The 18,842-nt window shown below is 37.4% G+C and overlaps 1 protein-coding gene and 1 non-coding gene across 11 annotated transcripts in view; both read left to right on the top strand.

Moving 5' to 3' along the window:
• Window positions 1-685: 685 nt before the first annotated feature.
• Window positions 686-756, top strand: TRNAG-CCC. The gene has a single exon. It is a non-coding gene; the product is annotated as a tRNA-Gly (tRNA).
• A 320-nt stretch (window positions 757-1,076) lies between these two features.
• TIA1 (TIA1 cytotoxic granule associated RNA binding protein) overlaps window positions 1,077-18,842 on the top strand; it is a 33,955-nt gene continuing 16,189 nt past the window's right edge. For 4 of the 10 annotated variants that reach the window (XR_006734736.1, XR_006734735.1, XM_045549790.1 and 1 more), the window contains exons 1-6: window positions 1,077-1,334; window positions 12,208-12,304; window positions 16,427-16,525; window positions 17,046-17,100; window positions 17,273-17,305; window positions 18,564-18,651. Coding sequence is in view for 8 of the 10 variants with exons in the window: in XM_045549790.1 (XP_045405746.1) it covers window positions 1,309-1,334; window positions 12,208-12,304; window positions 16,427-16,525; window positions 17,046-17,100; window positions 17,273-17,305; window positions 18,564-18,651 (398 nt within the window). In the remaining 2 variants the exon portion in view is untranslated. Of the gene's footprint in view, window positions 1,335-12,207; window positions 12,305-16,426; window positions 16,526-17,045; window positions 17,101-17,272; window positions 17,306-17,928; window positions 18,048-18,563; window positions 18,652-18,842 lie in introns of all 10 variants that reach the window. The other 6 variants (XM_045549795.1, XM_045549794.1, XM_045549796.1 and 3 more) reach the window with 4 other exon arrangements.

The raw sequence follows: 18,842 nt of genomic DNA, 5'->3' as shown, positions 1-18,842 counted from the left end.
TCTGAAGAACTTACCACAGATCCTAAAAAAAATTCCAGAACTGAAAATCCAGAATTTATCAGTCTACAGAAACTACTTTGAAGAAGACATCACGTATTTGGATATGTAAAATTTCCTATGTATAAAAAATATTTCTGTAACTTATAAAATGCATTAAGAAATGCATAATTTGTACAATGAACCACATTTCAGAGCCCTAATTTCTCTGCCCCCTAAAAGAGGACTGAATTTTCTGACTCATTTACTTTTAAGATTCTTGTGACCAGTTTGCATTAAATAACATTTTCTTAAATAATTTTCAATGTACTTTGAATATCAAAGAAATGCAAACATAAAGAAAAATCCGGCATCTGGATGTATTTTCTTCACTTTCAAATATTTAGTTAGTACTAACAAGGCAAATTGAAAACCTGACTTTTCTTTTTTTTCTTTCTTTTCTATCATCTGTTTTACAAATGAAAAAAATTTAAAATTAAAACATTTTTCTTTACAGAAAAATCCATTCAAATGTATTGGAATAAGAGAAGATAAATTGTTTCTTATATTAGTAAAAAATAGCAGATTATGCACTGTCAATAAACTCTTATTTTTAAAGAAAAATTAATATATGAAAACTATCCTTACATGAAAACGAATGTCGCTTGCATTTCCTTCTAATGAACTCTGGTACATGTGTAGTCCATCAGCGCTGCTGGTGTAGTGGTATCATGCAAGATTCCCATTCTTGCGACCCGGGTTCGATTCCCGGGCGGCGCAGCACGTTTTGCTTGCCTCTAAAAATGTGACAATTTGAAAATTCTTGATAAACCTGTTCTCCCATGAAAATGTCTAGGCTTTTTAATTTCCCTTCACATTTTTGTTTTATTATAATTCACTGTTGAAACATTCAAATGTGCGCTGCAAAATGCGAGTTTACGCAAGTCTTAAAAGAGTTAATGCTTGCGCCTGCTCAGTCTGAAACATCTCTCGCGTCGGGTGGAAGAGCGGCTGCGCAACAAGTGAGCCTATAGGTTGAGATGTAGCCTGGCGGCCGGGAGGTTGAACGTGCAAGGTTATTCTGCGCCTGCGCGGCTCTGGTCACTTCGCTGGCTGCTCGTAGGTTCCCGGCTCGCCGCCATCTTGTATCGGGGCTTCATTGTTCGCGCCGGGCCGGACAGTGTGGTGTAATTGCCGCCGAAGGAGGAGGCGGAGTAACCTCTGGTCAGCCGAGAAACCCGGCTATTCCGCAGCCATAGCCGCTCAAACGATTTGGGAGGTAGTGAAGGGCAGGGAGCTGGACCCGGAGGCGCCGCCGCGACAGCAGCAGCCATGGAGGACGAGATGCCCAAGACTCTGTGAGTCTGGGGCAGCGATGAGGGAGGCGGGATGGTGGTCGTCCCGGAGGGAAGGCCTCGGCCCTGCGCCGCTCCCCAGCTTATTGTTCTCCGTGGATGCCGCGATATCGTGGTTCTTTTCTCCCTAGCACGCACCTGGATGCTCAGAACCGAGACCAGGGCTGTGAGAGGCTAAGGTGGAGGGAGAGGAGGCTCCACTCTCGAAATTAATCCCTTCGCCTTAACGACACCATTGCGTGGCCTTTGGCCTCGCCGCGGGCCCTCTGTGGTCGTAGACCTGGAGAAAAGACTTTTTCATTCAAACCTCTTTTTAGGACCCAGCGAACCTTCCTTTTGTCCCTTTGCTCTTTCCTTCTGTTTTTTTCCCGCCCCCCTCATTTTGGATTAACCTTTTATCTTTACAGCCGCCTCCCTTTAATTTTACTTTGATATCCTCCTGAAACTCTTCCATTGTTTTTGTTCTCGGTGATAATTTTTTTCTGGAGGCTGCTTGTATTCATTTTCTGTGAGGTAAACTTTTATTCTCGCAGTTGCCAATTGGAAAAGAGTCAAGTATTTTTAACCTCACTTTGGCTTTCCTTCTGTAGCACCGCCTATCAAAAAGCCTAACCGGACACCCCAAAGACTTTCCAAGTTCATTATAAAAGTAGAAATCTCTCTCGGAAGTATATGTCAATCAATTGAGGAGAGGTAGAGTTAATACATTTTGATAGTCGCTACTCTTGTGCTTGACATGCTGCTGAACAAGCGCGCAGTTTTTATGAAGCAACAATTGATAAATACCTTAACATATTTAGTCAAGTCTGAGGATTTTTAGAGTTAGTGTTAAGGTATCTGAGCTTGGGATGTTTCTTTGTCAGGTAGCTTTCCCCACTGCATTCTTTGTTTTTCAAAGCATTGTCAGATAAGGTGATTCTGCCTTTGTTACATTTCTCAGAAAAAAAAAAAAAAAAGGAAAAACCTCAGTGAGTTCTTGACTTAGCTTTTTGTTTTTATTTTTGGAATGTTGGCAGTTTGAGAGCTCTATGCGTTAAAAGCAAAATTTTAAGTTTCTTTTTGCAACTCTACATATTATAGTTGTCCTGAAGCACAGTATATTAATTCTTTCACCTCCAAAAATTTTTCACTTTTATGTTGATATTTCTAATCTGTATGGGAATATGGTTACACTTGTTTCTTAATAGATTAAGAAATTTTTTGCTAGTTTGTCTGATAATCTGTTACTTTGAAGTAGCTTTTCAACTGAGTGCAGCAATTAGGGCATGACCTTTGTTTTTGGAAAGATTGTATTTTTAGGTGAATATGCCCTAAAAAAGACTGTAGCCTCATAGTGTCAGGGGAAACTTTTTTTCCCTCCTTCTTATCCAGAAATACTGCAATCAACAGCATATTGGGTTAAGTAAGCCTCTGCTAATCTTTTACAATGTATTTAAATTTTAGGGGTTTTTTATTTTTTTGGTTTTTTTTCCTTTTGAGATACAGGATCCCAGGCTGTTACCCTAGGCTGGAGTGCAGTGGTTGGATCATACCTCACTGCAGCTTCCAACTCCTGGGCTCAAAGGATTCTCCTGCATCAGCCTCTGGAGTAGTTGGGAGTACAGGCGTGAACTGCCATACCTGGTGAATTTTTGTAGAGACAGGGTCTCACATTATTGCCCAGGCTGGTCTGGAACTCCTGCCCTCAAGAGATCCTCTCACCTCAGTCTCTCAGAGTGTTAGGATTACAGGTGTGAGCCACCAAACCTGGCCTAAATTTAAGATTCTTAATATTATTTTGAAACTTTTTAAATTTCAGGAATTACCAGAAATAACTAGTAATTTAACATTTTTAGTAGGTTGATTTGGGAATATCAAATAATGAAGACAACTTCACCTTTCTCTGGCCAGTCTACAAAAGCAGATAGTTAAATAGTACAGGCTTGAGGACAGGGACCAACCATTTCAAGACAAATAATAAAGTTTAATTCACAGATAGTTATTGAATGGCAGTTATATGCCAGGCTCTGTATTAAGTGCTTTATATGCTCATTTAATCCTCATCAGAACTGTGATGTCAATTATTCCATTTTGCAGCTGAAGAAAAACTAAGGTTAGAGTTTGAGTAACTCACCCAAGCTTATATGCCTTTTTGTTGTTCTTCCTGCAACTCTAATGTCCTCAAATCTTTTTTACACTTCGGACTCATCTTGCCTTATATCTCTGGCTAGAACACCCTGGCCAAGAATCTTCCCCAAAGTAGTCCATGCTCTAAAATTTCCTGTCTCCTCTCTTGTTTCCACCTCCCTCAACACAAAATCCCCTTTTTTCCTTCAGGCCGATCTTGATTAAATATGAGGATACTAATCCCTAAGTTTTCTTAGTATTTTTACTTTTAATGTAAAATGTTTGCTTTAATGACCCTGGAATTAAGGGACTTTTACTACGGTCATAGCACTATGTCCATGGTGAGTGATCCATAAATTTGTTTTAAAAATGGGTACAATTTCAAGCAGTGAATCAAGATTTTGCTCATTCTTGAAGATAAAATAGAGTCTGAATTTTAGTATCAACCCACGTACCTGAATGACTCAGAGGAAATATCTTTACTTGCCACATGTGAGTGTCCAGCATCACCTTTTTAAGTTAGAGATTGCTAGTATTCAATTTCTTTTCAGCAATACTTTGAAAACATATTGTGAGACAATGTTTCTTAAAGTTTATAATGCAGGATTATTTTGAAGAGTATTCAAGTTATAATTAATAAGTTCAAACATCTTTAGTGAGTGGATTGGTGATGTGTACATACTACTATACTTATGTATAATCTGCAAATTTTCTTTAATAAAAAATAAAAATATGTGTATAGTGAGTCTGAATTGGCCTTGGTCACTTTAAAAACATTGAACTCATGAATTAAAAGCTGTACACTAGACTAGAAAAACATTGCTGGTATTAGTTAATTTCCTCAAATTCAGACACTTTAGCATCCTTTATGTGATTTACTCTCAAATGCATGTGAGTACTTACTTTGACCTAGCTGTACAGTTATTGTGTGACTTTCACATTTGCTAAGAATACAGATCTATAAATTGTAGCCCATCCTTAAAACTCTACAACTAAATAATTGCTATATGCTGAATGTGGGCCTTGCCTTTCTGCCAGCCTGTGCTTATATTTCATGTTCTTGTTCACCCCACTCCTTTACACATACTTTTGGCCTTGTAATTTTTATGAAATAGAAATTTTTATGTAATTTTGTGTTCAGTTGAATTTGCTTATTCACCCTTAACTAAAGATAAGAGTTAAGGCAAGTTAAGACAAGACTAAAATGATATATTTAATTATTCAAGAATACTTATGATGCTTTCAGATAACTATTTTTTTTTTTTTTGAGACAGAGTCTCACTCTGTTGCCCAGGCTAGAGTGCTGTGGCGTCAGCGTAGCTCACAGCAACCTCAAACTCCTGGGCTCAAGTGATCCTACTGCCTCAGCCTCCCGAGTAGCTGGGACTACAGGCATGCGCCACCATGCCCAGCTAATTTTTCTATGTATGTTTTTAGCTGTCCATATAATTTCTTTCTATTTTTAGTAGAGGCGAGGTCTCGCTCTTGCTCAGCCTGGACTGGAACTCCTGAGCTCAAACGATCCTCCCGCCTTGGCCTCTCAGAGTGCTAGGATTACAGGCGTGAGCCACCTCACCCGGCCTCAGATAACTTAGTAATTAAGAATATGCTAGAAACATTACATTCATTTAGTAATATTGAGAGCATACCACATGGCTGTCACTGTTCTGGGAATTGAGAGTACAATAATAAATAGCATAGGCCTTTTAAGAATTTGTGTAAGGGCTGGGCGAGGTGGCTCATGCCTGTAACCCTAACACTGTGGGAGGCCAAGGCAGGATGATCACTTTAGGCCAGGAGTACAAGACCTGCCTGAGCAAGAGCGAGACCTCGTCTCTGCTAAAAATACAAAAATCAGCTGGTCATCGTGGTGTGCGCCTGTGGTCCCAGCTACTGGGGCAGCAGAGGAAGGAGATTGACTGAGCCCAGGAGTTTGAGGTTGCAGTGAGCTTCTGCACTCTAGCCAGGGTGACAGAGTGAGACTCTGTCTCAAAAAAAAGAATTTGTGTAAGGGCTGCCTGGGATGGCTCCAGCCTGTAATCTCAGTGCTTTGGAAGGTCAAGGTGGGAGCTCAGGAGTTTAAGGTAACAGTGAGCTAAATTTGTGTGCCATGTGGCAGCTTAGGGCAATAGCAAGATTCTGTGTGTAAATCTTGTAACTATCTGAGCTTAGTTACCAGCCTCAAAAATATAAATTAAATTGATATGAAATCCTATCCCTGGCAGAGTTGTCAAGTTTTCATGAGTGGTGTTGATGACTATTTTCATTGATTCTCACTTCTCAGGTATTATTTATTTTGAAATGTGAAAAACCTACAGAAAAGTAACAAAATAATAGTATATTGAAGACTTACATACCTTTCATATGGAATTACCAGTTACTAATATTTAGCCAAATTTGTCTTATTTATGTTTTTGTTCTTGTTTCTGAACCATTTGAATAGAGACATCATGACACTTCAGGTACAAATATTTTACCGTATATTTCGTAAGAACAAGGCCATTGTCTTATATAACCACATTGCAGTTTTTCACATTAAGGAAATTACATTGAGGCAATATTAACTGATATACACTTCATATTCATATGTATCTAGTGGCCCAAGGAGGACATTTCTTAATTCATTTCCCTAACAGTTAATTGTCTCCTACTACTGTTACTTTCTAGTTCTGCACAAGATTGTACATGATCTCAGAGGTGATGTGGTAAATACTGATGTAGGATATTTAAATCTATGCTGTTAATAAGAAGTCCATGCACAGCTAAAAAGGCTTTGTTTTTGGAGGCAGAGTCTCACTTTGACACCCAAGTAGAGTACACTGGCGCCGTCATAGCTCACTCCTGCCTTCAACTCCTGGGCTCAAGTGATCTCTGCACCTCAGCCTCTCTTCCTAAGTAGCTGGGAATCCAGGCTTGTTCTGCCATACCCAGCTAATATTTCTGTTTTAAAAAGGTGTATTTTAATGTTATCCCCAAAAAAGAGTATTGTAAAAACAAAAACTATATAAGAAAACTGTACATTCTTATTTAGTAGTTTAGTAGACATCATGATGAGAACCTAACTTGCAACTGCTCCAGTACAAATTTTTATATTAGGATATTAAATGCAAGTAGCAAGAACATAACTAAGTAATTTAAGCATAAAAGGAATTGATTAAAAATAGGCCAGGGCCAGATGCGGTGGCTAAAGCTTGTGATCCTAGCACTCTGGGAGGCCAAGGCGGGAGGATCGCTCAAGGTCAGGAGTTCAAGACCAGCCTGAGCAAGAGTGAGACCCCATCTCTACTAAAAAATAGAAAGAAATTAACTGGACAATTAAAAAATATATAGAAAAAGTTAGCCGGGCATGGTGGCACATGCCTGTAGTCCCAGCTACTCGGGAGGCTGAGGCAGAAGGATTACTTGAGCCCAGGAGTTTGAGGTTGCTGTGAGCTAGGCTGATGCCATGGCACTCTAGCCTGGGCAGCAGAATGAGATTCTGTCTCAAAAAAAAGGAGAGAAATTAGCTGGACAACTAAAAATGTATAGAAAATATTAGCCAGGCATGGTGGCGCATGCCTATAGTCCCAGCTACTTGAGAGGCTGAGGCAGGAGGATCATTTGAGCCCACGAGTTTGAGGTTGCTGTGAGCTAGGCTGACACCATGGCACTCACTGTAGCCTGGGCAATAAAGTGAGACTGTCTCAAAAAAAAAAAAAGGTAAAAAATATATATATTGGACACTCATACTATTTGCTGGAAGGTCATTGAACTTGGCTTACAAAATGTTGAGGGAAAAGAGACAATTATTAGGCATAGGGTTATAATCAAGCTACAGACCATCCCAAGACAGATACTGCTACCACATCCACTGAGAAACAGATAGCCCACCTTCCACTGGCAATGGACATGGAACTTCACTACTGTTATTTGCCATCAAAATGGATTCTCTTCAGTCTATGCTTCTTTAAGACCTGTCTGTGGATTCTGTGTTCAGCACTGGTATCTCTACCAGTGATGACCTAGCCTGTATCACATGCACATGCTTTAGCTGCAGGAGAGGCTGCAAAACCGTATCTAGCATTTTCGGCTTCTGCAGGAAGTCAGGCTCTGCCATAGGGTAATGATTTCTCTAAAAGTAATAAGATGTTTGGTAGCCAAAAAGAAAAAAATCTATATGTGCAACTTAAATCCATACTGTTAATAGGAAGTACTATGGCTTCAAAAACAGATTGGTATGTGACAAAGTATGGAAAAACTAAAGAAATATATTTATATAATATACAAAAATGAGAATGAACTATAAAGAATAAAAAACATTCTATAAACTATAAGAAATATTTTCCCATTGAAAGTATCTTAGATATAAAAAGCATCTGCAGTTTTCATATTTGTTTGGACTTTCTGTCTCAAACTAGTATTTATTTATTTATTTATTTATTTATTTATTTATTTATTTGAGACAGAGTCTCGCTTTGTTGCCCGGGCTAGAGTGAGTGCCGTGGCGTCAGCCTAGCTCACAGCAACCTGAAACTCCTGGGCTCGAGCAATCCTCCTGCCTCAGCCTCCCTAGTAGCTGGGACTACAGGCATGCGCCATCATGCCCGGCTAATTTTTTCCATATATATTTTTAGTTGTCCAGATAATTTCTTTCCATTTTTGGTAGAGATGGGGTCTCACTCAGGCTGGTCTCGAACTCCTGACCTCAAGCGATCCACCCACCTCGGCCTCCCAGAGGGCTAGGATTACAGGCGTGAGCCACCACGCCCGGCCTTCAAACTGGTATTTATTTAGCAAATAGACTTGGAAAGTAGTAGAATAATTAAGTTTCTAAAAATTTGAGGTATGTATGAGTGACTAATTTATTGGCAAAAAGCAAAAGATTAATGTAATGGGTTCAATCCCCATATTGATTATTTTTATTTGCAGAAGAAAGAAAAGGAGATTTTGTCATTTGATTTAATATGAAAATGTTGTATATGTTATTTTTATTTTATTTTTTTAAGGACAGGGTCTCGCTCTATTACCCAGGCTGAAATGTATTGGCATGATCATAGCTCACTGCAGCCTTGAATTCCTGGGCTCAAGGGATCCTCCTGCCTCAGCCTCCTGAGTAGCTGTGGCTACAGGCGTGCTATACCACACCTGGCTAATTTTTAAATTTTTTTATGTTGCCCAGGCTGTTCTGGAACTCCTAGCCTCAAGCTGTCCTCCCACATTGGTCTCCAGAAGGGCTGGGATTATAGGCGTGAACCACCACACCATGTTACTTTTAGTTACTTGTAGTGGTGTTGAATGTTGAGAGCAAGTTTTGTGTGTACTACTTACCTCTGAAGAGCATTTCTCTAAACAGCTGTGTCTAGAGTTAATTGATAGAGGTTCCTGGTGCTTATCATGTACAAAAGGCCACATTAAGTGAACAAATGTAAAGGCAACACAATCCTTAGTGGTTTTTTTTAAGGTTATTTACTCTTACTGCTTTTTATTACCTATCTTCAAACTGGATTACATCACTCAGAAAATATTTCTCAGGAGATCTTAGAGGATTTTGCAAAGAATAAGTGACAGAATTCAGGTTCTCTGAATACTGTCCATATATCACTAGATTCTCTAGCTTTAGCAATGTATATGAAGATTGAGCACCCCTTATCCACAATGCTTGGGACCAAAAGTATTTCAGATTTCACATTTTTCAGATTTTAGGATATTTGCATTATACTTAACAGTTGAGCATCCCAAATCCACAGATCTGAAATGCTCAATGAGCATTTCCTTTGAGCATCATGTGGGTGCTCACAGCGTTTTGGATTTTCGGAATTGCAATGCTCAATCTGTTCTAGAGTTAAAATTTCAGAAGAGCCTTTTTTTTTTTTTTTTTTTTTTCATTTAGATTTGCATGCAATTCTAAGACTTTCTTACAGCCACAAGAGTCCGGTGAGAATAGGTATAGAAGAGTTGCAGAGATAGTAAGGAGTTCTCATATAACCTTCACCTAGCTCCCCTTAATAATGTTGACATCTTATATAACCATGGTACAATTATCAAAAATAAGAAATTAACATTAGTACAAAACTCTTAGCTATAGGCTTTATTCCATTTTCTCCATGTTCTTTTTTATTCCAGGATCCAATCCAAGATAATACCAGATTGTATTTAGTTGTCGTGTCTCTTTATTCTCCTTCAATCTTTGAGGAGATGTCTTTCATGACCTTGACACTTTTGGAGGGTATTCTTTCTCCACTGTACAGTGACTACTTTTTTCTTTTTTCTTTTTTTTTTTTTGAGACAGAGTCTCACTCTGTTGCCCAGGCTAGAGTGCCGTGGCATCATCCTAGCTCACAGCAACCTCAGCCTCCTGGGCTCAAGCAGTCCTGCCTCAGCCTCCCGAGTAGCTGGGACTACGAGCATGTGCCACCATGCCCGGCTAATTTTTCTATATATATTTTTAGCTATCCATATAATTTCTTTCTATTTTTGGTAGAGATGGGGTCTCGCTCTTGCTCAGGCTGGTCTCTTGAACTCCTGAGCTCAAGCGATCCGCCCAGCTCGGCCTCCCAGAGTGCTAGGATTACAGGCGTGAGCCACTGTGCCTGGCCCAAGGACAGTAATTTTTTGAGGAGATCAAGTTGTCTTATAGAATTTCCCATATTTCGATTTATGTAATTGTTTTATATGCCCAATATCCTTTAAACCTAAATCTAAGTTTAAGCTTGATTAGTTATAAGCTTGACTTTTTAGATGTGTATACTTCATAGGTGATACTGTGTAATTCATATTATACACACAATGTCTTATTGTACTTCTATAAAGTGATTTAAAGTTTGTTCACTGGGTCATAGTGTTAACAACCAAAACTCTCGTTTTTAAGATAGGGTTTTCCCTTTGCAATTAGTTGAGTAATCTATGTGATAACTTTGACAGCCTGTGAATATCTGTTTTCACACTAACCTTTCACCTAATGGTTTTAGGATAAATTAATGATCCTTATTACCTGAATCAATTATTTCACTAGGGCTTACACATTGTTAATTTTATACCATCTTTCTCCATTTATTAACTAGCACTTCTATAAAGAAGAGCTTTTCCTTAGTACCTACAGCTATTATATTACATAGTTCTGAAGTTCCTATTAAAAGACAGGGTAAATGCGTAATTCTTTCCCATTAAGTACTGATTTTCAGAATAAGGACTCGAGGTAATAAAAACCCCAGTACTGGTAAATCGTTGTTGGGTAAATATTGCTGTTACTTTCTCTTCTTTTGAGTACCGTCATTCTACCTGATCTTTAAATGTTGTCTATTGTTCGTTAAGACTCAGCACTTCTCCATTTGTCATCTTAATCTATTCCAATGGCTTTGTGTTAAGCACTCAATATGTGTTTGCTGAATGGTAGATGGAAAGAAGAAATTGAATCCATAGTTTGTGAACACATATAGATGTTTATTTTTCTGGGGTGAGAGTGCACACCTCTCATCCAGTTCTCTGAAAGGTACCTGGCAGAAGAATGAGACAATCTACTGTTCTTGGGAGACTGACTATATTTTCTGGTTTCAGAAGTGATAAATCTCTACCTCTATAACATACCAAGGGGTAACCTCATTTTAAAATCTCATTTTGAAAATTAATTTATAAACTCTTTAAATAAATAAGCTGGGCTTGATGGCTCATGCCTATAATCCCTGCACCTTGAGAGGCTGACACGGGAAGATTGCTTGAACCCAGGAGTTCAAGACCAGCCTCGACAATGTACTGAGACCCCATCTTTTTTTTTTTTTTTTTTGAGACAGAGTCGCTCTTTTGCCCTGGCTAGAGTGCCGTGGCGTCAGCCTAGCTGAGACCCCATCTTTAAAAAAAGATCATCCTAATCTTGTGGTCTTGTAATCCATTATTTATATTAATTAAGTTTATTAATCACCAAGTCATATTATTTGGAATCTTTCTGTTCCCTTTCACCCCTCCTCCACTGATCAGTGATATTCAGTGAAAAGTTTCCTATCCTTTCATACACATTCACAGACCTAATAAATGATTTACTCATGACTTTCAAAAATTTGTTCGTTGTGTAAGTTGGACATTTTAAGTTGGACAATGTTAGCAGAATCATGTGAATTAAAAATTGGGGGAAATTGATGTTCTCAGTAATACAATGCTTCCTAGGATTGACTGTATATAATATTATGTATATCTAATAATGATTCATTTGAGAGTTTTAAGGCATGTCTTCCTAAGGTAAGCCTAGAAACTTAGAAAAAATCATCAGGTTTAATTTTCAAAACTTTGACAAAAACACACATACACATACTTAAACTAGTTTACCTTCTACTAGCAGTGTGTACTATATTTGCAAATAACATTTTACATATGTTTTGAAAGAGTTTTTGTTTTTTGAGACAGGGTTTTGCTCTGTTGCCAGGGCTAGAGTGTAGTGGCATTGTCATAGCTCACTATAACCCCATCTCCTGGGCTCAAACAATCCTCCTGCCCTAGCCTCCCAAGTAGCTGGGATTACAGGTGCTCACCACTACTCCTGGCTAATTTTTCTGTTTGCTCAGGCTGGTCTCAAATTCCTGGCCTCATGCAATCCTCCTGCTTTGGCCTCCCTTTGTGCTAGGATTACAGGCATTAGCCACCATGCCCAGCCTGAAAGATTTTCAAGTGTTGGCAAACTTTTATGAGTTGCTCCCCAATTTGATTCTGCCTCCTCCCAAAATTCATTTTGCAGTAAGCAGCTTTAGAAACTGATGTAAAAGAAATAAATTTAAATGGTAAATTGTTTTTCTTTCTGTTTCAGATATGTTGGTAACCTTTCCAGAGATGTGACAGAGGCTCTGATTCTTCAGCTCTTTAGCCAGATTGGACCTTGTAAAAACTGCAAAATGATTATGGATGTAAGGGTATTTTACTTTATTCTTTTTTTACACATGACTTAAAGCCATTACTTCTGGGAACTCTTAGTTTGTACAGTCTAAATTCATAAAGATTTTAGCAAATTTGTAATGAATCTGTTTTGACAAATGAATTTAGTTTGTTTTACTAAATAAAGGAAGAAGAGAATAGAACTAATTGTTTCTAGAGCAAAGGAAAACTGTGTATATATTTTTTATATATGTATGTGTATATGTAGGTTCTTGTTTTAAGGTGCAGTGAGTGACACATCAGAATTGTTTTTTATGTGTGGTGTCGGTTGGTTGGCTAATAAATTCAGTCATTACAATTAGATTAGGAAATGAGATAAAAAATAATAGACATTTGATATAGTGAAAGTGTTTTTAACTTTATTTTTGAAGGTCATGATTTAAATTTTTCTTATATTTAGGCTATTCCTATTTATCACACCTTAATGTGTAGAAAAAACATTGAACTCATTCATCTAATTGGAGTTAACTCTAAATCATATTATTTATAAAAAGACAAATTTAAAACTTTTTAATGGGAAAGACAGCACTGAAGAGAAATCCTTTTATCCCATAGTATCTCCTTCCTATAAACATTTGGTTTTCTTTTCTGTAGAAAAAAAAATCATGAATATGTATGTGTGTATCTGCTGCTTTCTTGTATTCCAATTTAACTCTTTTTTACTTGGTATGTTAAAAAGTTAATTGTTTAGCCAATTGGCTTTAATTTGTTGTCTTAGATTTTAAATGTTGTCAAACTGTTGGCCTAATGCTGTAGAGTCATTTGCATGTCATAGATGGAATCAACAAACATTTTTGTCCTTTTCATTATTCTGTCACATTTAATGTTAGTATCCCTTTGGATAAAGGAGAAAAGATCTCTGTACCCATAGAGATAGATAAGACAGAAAGAGAAAAATGATAGGGAATTTAAAATCAGTCTTTTCATGATCTAGGTCTCATTCCTTATTCCAGTAGTAGCATGTATGGAATAGTTATTATCTGTCAGTTATTTTAATGCATTATCACAAGTGCTCAATAGAAACATTATAAAGAAGATGTCATTCTCATTTTGAATATGAGGAAATGAGGCAAAGCAAGGATGTAAACCCCAGTTGATCTACTGGAATATAAATCCTCTGCATTCGTTTACATTTTGCTGTTGTCCTCTCTCCCTGTCTGATCATATATTAATGTTTCCCTGGGTAAAGATCACTGGGCAAAATGTTAATGAGTAACTAGGCTGCAGAAACAACTATCATAGCTAGGTTAGCATTTGCCACTTTTTATAAATTTTGGATTTTGATCACTCAAAAGCTTAGATTTTTATTATTGAAATCTAAATTCCAGTCTATTCACACACCTAGACTGGTGTTCACATTTATATATTTCATACTCCCTGGAGTATAAAGCTTGATAATATATATGTTTGCTTAGATTCTTTTTATGTAAAAAGTTACATTGTTTTCTGGATACAAATTAAGTAAAATGCACATTGTTTTTCATTTGTTTGCTCTACTCTTAAGTGCAGGCTACTTTTTCTAAGCACATTTCAGTGCCTGTCAACATTGATCTTTGTATTAGAATTCTCATTTAGTGTTTTATTACTTGGAATTACGCAATTTACTTTCTCTAATTTTTTTAAAGAAAATAATGTATAGTCCCAATATATTGACTTTTGTGGTTGCCTCCTTGCTCCGAAATTCTTGAAAATCATTGGTAGTGACTCTCTTAAACTATTACTTGAAACAAAATGGTATATTCCTTTATTCTAATAGCTTTCTAGTCTTTTCAATTAGTTTCTATTTTAATAATTCTGCTTAGGAGATTATGGAAAGAATTTTAAAATGGACTATAAAGTCATTTGGTATTTTGCACTGATAGGTGTAAAATACTGGATTTTTCTGTTTTTTTAATTCATAATAAAACATCCAGGCTTTACCTATCACATAACCCCAGCTACCTGGAACACCAGCAGAAAATGGGAGGCAATTTTTAAAAGATTTCTGAGCAGGCATAAAAATCGATGTCAGAAAGTCCACATTCTAAAAGTTACTCTGAAACTTTACTTATCAGGGAACCTCTTCAGTTTTCAGAGCCTATTTACCTATATTTTAGAAACTGGTTTAAGAAGGTTGGCTAACAGGCCGGGCACGGTAGCTCACACCTGTAATCCTAACACTCTGGGAGGCCGAGGCAGGCAGATCATTTGAGCTCGGGAGTTTGAAACCAGCCTGAGCAAGAGTGAGACCCCGTCTCTACTAAAAATAGAAAGAAATTAGCTGGACAACTAAAAATATATATAGAAAAAATTAGCTGGGCATGGTGGCACATGCCTGTAGTCCCAGCTACTCGGGAGGCTGAGGCAGGAGGATTGCTTGAGCCCAGGAGTTTGAGGTTGCTATGAGCTAGGCTGATGCCACGGCACTCTAGTCTGGGCAACAGAGTGAGACTCTGTCTCAAAAAAAAAAAAAAAAAAAGAAGAAGAAGGTTGGCTAACCTTAGAGTAGATTTCTTTGCTACTCAGCAAGGAACTATGTACATTTGTAGCAGTAAAAAGTAATATATAAGCAGGGCACGGTGGCATGCACCTGGGGTCCCAGCTACTCTGGAGGCTGTGGCGGGAAGATGGCTTTATGGCTTTAGGCCAGGAGTTCTGGGCCATATAGTGCACTACACCCATTGGATGTCCTCAGGTGTCCACACTAGGTTCAGCATCAGTGTGGTGACCTGCCAGGAGTGGGAGGCGGAAACAGAGCAGGTCAAAGCTCTGGTGCTGATCAGAAGTGGGATGGGTAGCCACTTTACTTTAGCCTAGGCAGCATAGCAAGACCTTGTCTCTCTCCTTTTTTAACTATTCATTTATTTATTAATGAATGAATGAGACTGAGTCTCACTCTGTCACCCACGCTGAAGTGCATAGCCTCGAACTCCGGGGCCCATGTAATCCTCCTGCCTCAGCCTCTTGAGTAGCTGGGACTAGAGGCACTGACCCAACTAATTTTTAAATTTTTTGTGGAGTCAGGGTCTTACTGTGTTGCTCAGGTTCCTCTCAAACTCTTGGCCTCAAGTGATCCTCCTGCCTCAGTCTCCCAAAGTGTTGGGATTACTGGCGTTAGCCACAGAGCTTGGCAGGACCCCATCTCTTAACAAAAAAAAAAGAAGAAAAGAAATGGTTATATAATGATAGGGAGAAAATATATGTATTTATAGCTATATAAATGCTTAGGATATATAGTTATTAATAAAAGATTAAACTATAGTAACATATTATAACCTGTTTAAGAAAATAACTTTGTATAAAAATAGTTTGTTTTTAAAAGTTTACTTTTTTTTTTTTCTCCTTGAGACAGAGTCTGGCGCTGTTGCCTGGGCTAGAGTACAGTGGTGTCAGCCTAGCTCACAGCAACCTCAAACTCTTGGGCTCACTCGATCCTTCTGCCTCAGCCTTCCGAGTAGCTGGGACTACAGGCATGTGCCATCATGCCCGCCTAATTTTTCCTATATATATTTTTAGTTGTCCAGCTAATTTCTTTCTTTTTTTTTTTTTTTTTTTAGTAGAGACTGCGTCTCGTTCCTGCTCAGGCTGGTCTTGAACTCCTGAGCTCAAATGATCCACCTGCCTCGGCCTCCCCCAGCCAAAAGTTTACTTTTTAAAACTTTTTTATTTATTTTTCAGAATCAGGATCTTACTGTGTTGCCCAGGCTGAATGCAAACTCCTGGGCTCAAGCAATCCTCCTGCCTCAGCCTCCCAAGTAGCTGCAAGTACAGGCACATACCACTATTTACTTTTTATCTGAATTAGCTGGAGGTGGTGTCACACACCTATAGTCCCAGCTACTCAAGAAGCTGAGGCAGAAGGATCCCTGGAGCCCAAGTGTTAGAAGCTGCAGTGAGCTATGACTGTGCCACTGCACTCCAGCTTGGGCAGCAGGACCCCATCTCTAAAAAAGTACAGTAATTAAAAATAAAAATTGACTTGTGGTTGGACCTTTCGTTCTCCATGGCCTGCTAACTTAGATACATAAAACTTGACGGGGGTGAAATCTTTACATAATTTTAAGGTAATGGGAGCATGAAGCTTAAAATTGGCTTTTGTGTTTCTTCTCCAACAGACAGCTGGAAATGATCCATATTGTTTTGTGGAGTTTCATGAGCATCGTCATGCAGCTGCAGCACTAGCTGCTATGAATGGACGGAAGATAATGGGTAAGGTAAGCTGTCATAATTAAAGAAGGTGACTTGAGCTGGAAATTTTTAAGTTATATATGATTTTGTTTCCTTTTTAGAAACATTATGTTTACTTTATAGGAAAAGGTCAGTTATCTACGTTTACTATTAAAAAGGTGAGATAAAGCTTTTATAGAAGACAGAGGTCTGTGTTTATGTTAGTGTTTTCCATGTTGCCTTGTACATGGTAGGTACTAAAATATTTGTTGAATTATTTGAGCTTGGTTGAAACATCAGATGATAATGGGGAAGAATAAAAGAAAAAAATGTATTGGTACTTTAGGCAAGAAAGGTTAATTGAATGTTAAAAGAAATGTATAAATATGAGGATTTGTTAACATTATTTGCTGAAGTGTAGGTCAGAAGATAAGTATTGAAACTTTGACCAGAATTGGCACCCCTTGAATGCTTCATATCAAACATACAACTTCTTATTTGTTCATAGATGGAAATCTAATTTGGAGCTTTATTTTTATGGTGTTAAATGTAGAAAAATTTTTTTAGGAAGTCAAAGTGAATTGGGCAACAACCCCCAGCAGTCAAAAGAAAGATACAAGCAGTAAGTATATTTTATACTCTTTGAACATTTGTTTTTATTATACCCAGTAGTTTTATTGTAAAGCATATAATCATCATACATGTTTGCAGTAATGTTTTGATCGTTATCCTAAGATATGATTTAATGTGTTTGTGTTAATAAATTTAAGAACAAATCTAATCTTTGTCATCAGGTAGTACCGTTGTCAGCACACAGCGTTCACAAGGTAATTGTATCTTCTTAAACATAAAATGAAATCTCTTGAAAGGGTATTCACTAACCACTTGAAGTTTTTTTGTTTGATATTGGGGGGGAGAGGGGAGGGAGGAGGTGTAATATTTCTCTTGTTTCTCTGGAAATATTTTTCCCCCTTTTACCCAGTGTTGACCAAGTGTGGCTTGTCCACTATGTTGGTGCTAGTTCAAGCTCTCTGACCCCCTTGGTAGCAGCTGATGTCTTAGAAATACTTACACCAACTAAAGGGCAAAATACTCTGCTTCCTTGAGGTCACCATCTGGGCTTCATACCCACAACTTGCAAATGCTTAAGTTGCTCCTGAAACTTTGTTTCTCAAAGAGCTACCCTGTATGTTGCTTAAGGCCTGCCAAATATGGGTAACTTTTCTTTCCAAATGTACCTTGTCGAAATTGGTATATATATATCTCTCTCTCTCTCTTTCTTCATTTTAAAGTGTTGGTCCAACAATTTTGCATTTTTAAAGTGTTTCCTTTTTTTGAGAATTGTCTTTTTTAAAAAGTTCAGATATGGGATGGTTATTTCTCTCCAATGCTTTTTTAATGGTTCTGATATAAAGTGAAGGGATTACTGTTTTCATTCTGTTGCCTTCAGTCTTAGTTCACTTGCACATGGATTCACATAAACTGAATGGTGTAATGTCTGGGCAACCAAAACTGTTGGCTTTTGAGAAAACTGTCAAATACTTTAACATCAAACTGTTGCAATGCAAGGTATTTCTTTGATTGTTCTTCACAAAATATGGTTAAACCAAGTATATTGTGTAGCTAGCTTCAGTAAATTGTATTAACTGAGGCAAATCTTGTCTACATAATTCACAGTACCACTATTTTATTTTAATTTGTAAAGCCTTAATATAGTGGTAAACTGAATAAAAGTAAAGAATTATTATTAGAATGGTAACTACATTAAATTTTCTACAGAACTGAAATTTGTTATATATTATTAGTTTATTTTCTTAGACCAGTATAATAATTGACTATAAATAGAAATATAACTGTTAGTTTCCAGCTAGATATACCACAGTCTTTTTAGGAGAATCTTTCCTATATTATTGCCTTGATTCATTTTGTTTAAAATTGATAGGATTTGTATAGATAGAGGATAGTGTTTCAGTGATACTTTATTGTAATTCATAAATCATTTTAAGAATGCTGAATAGATTTTAGTATTTGTTAAATTCTAAAGTTATGTTTTTCTTTTCACTTTCCCTTCCTTCCCCTTATAAGATCATTTCCATGTCTTTGTTGGTGATCTCAGTCCAGAAATTACAACTGAAGATATAAAAGCTGCTTTTGCACCATTTGGAAGAATATCGTAAGTAACAGAAATTAAATAAAATGCTTTAAATTAGAAACAATCTTATGTAGAATTAGTTTGAAAATAATTGTGAATTTTGGACATTGATTTTTAACACTTGAATATAAGCTATTATATTATTTAGAGATTATTCAAGAAGTTAACAGCCAAAGATTGTTTTTTCATTGATGAATAAATCTATCTTTGGT

Source organism: Lemur catta, chromosome 4 (assembly GCF_020740605.2).
Source record: "Lemur catta isolate mLemCat1 chromosome 4, mLemCat1.pri, whole genome shotgun sequence".
In the NCBI taxonomy this organism is placed as follows: Eukaryota; Metazoa; Chordata; class Mammalia; order Primates; family Lemuridae; genus Lemur; species Lemur catta.
This window is presented reverse-complemented; position numbering and strand designations above follow the sequence as displayed.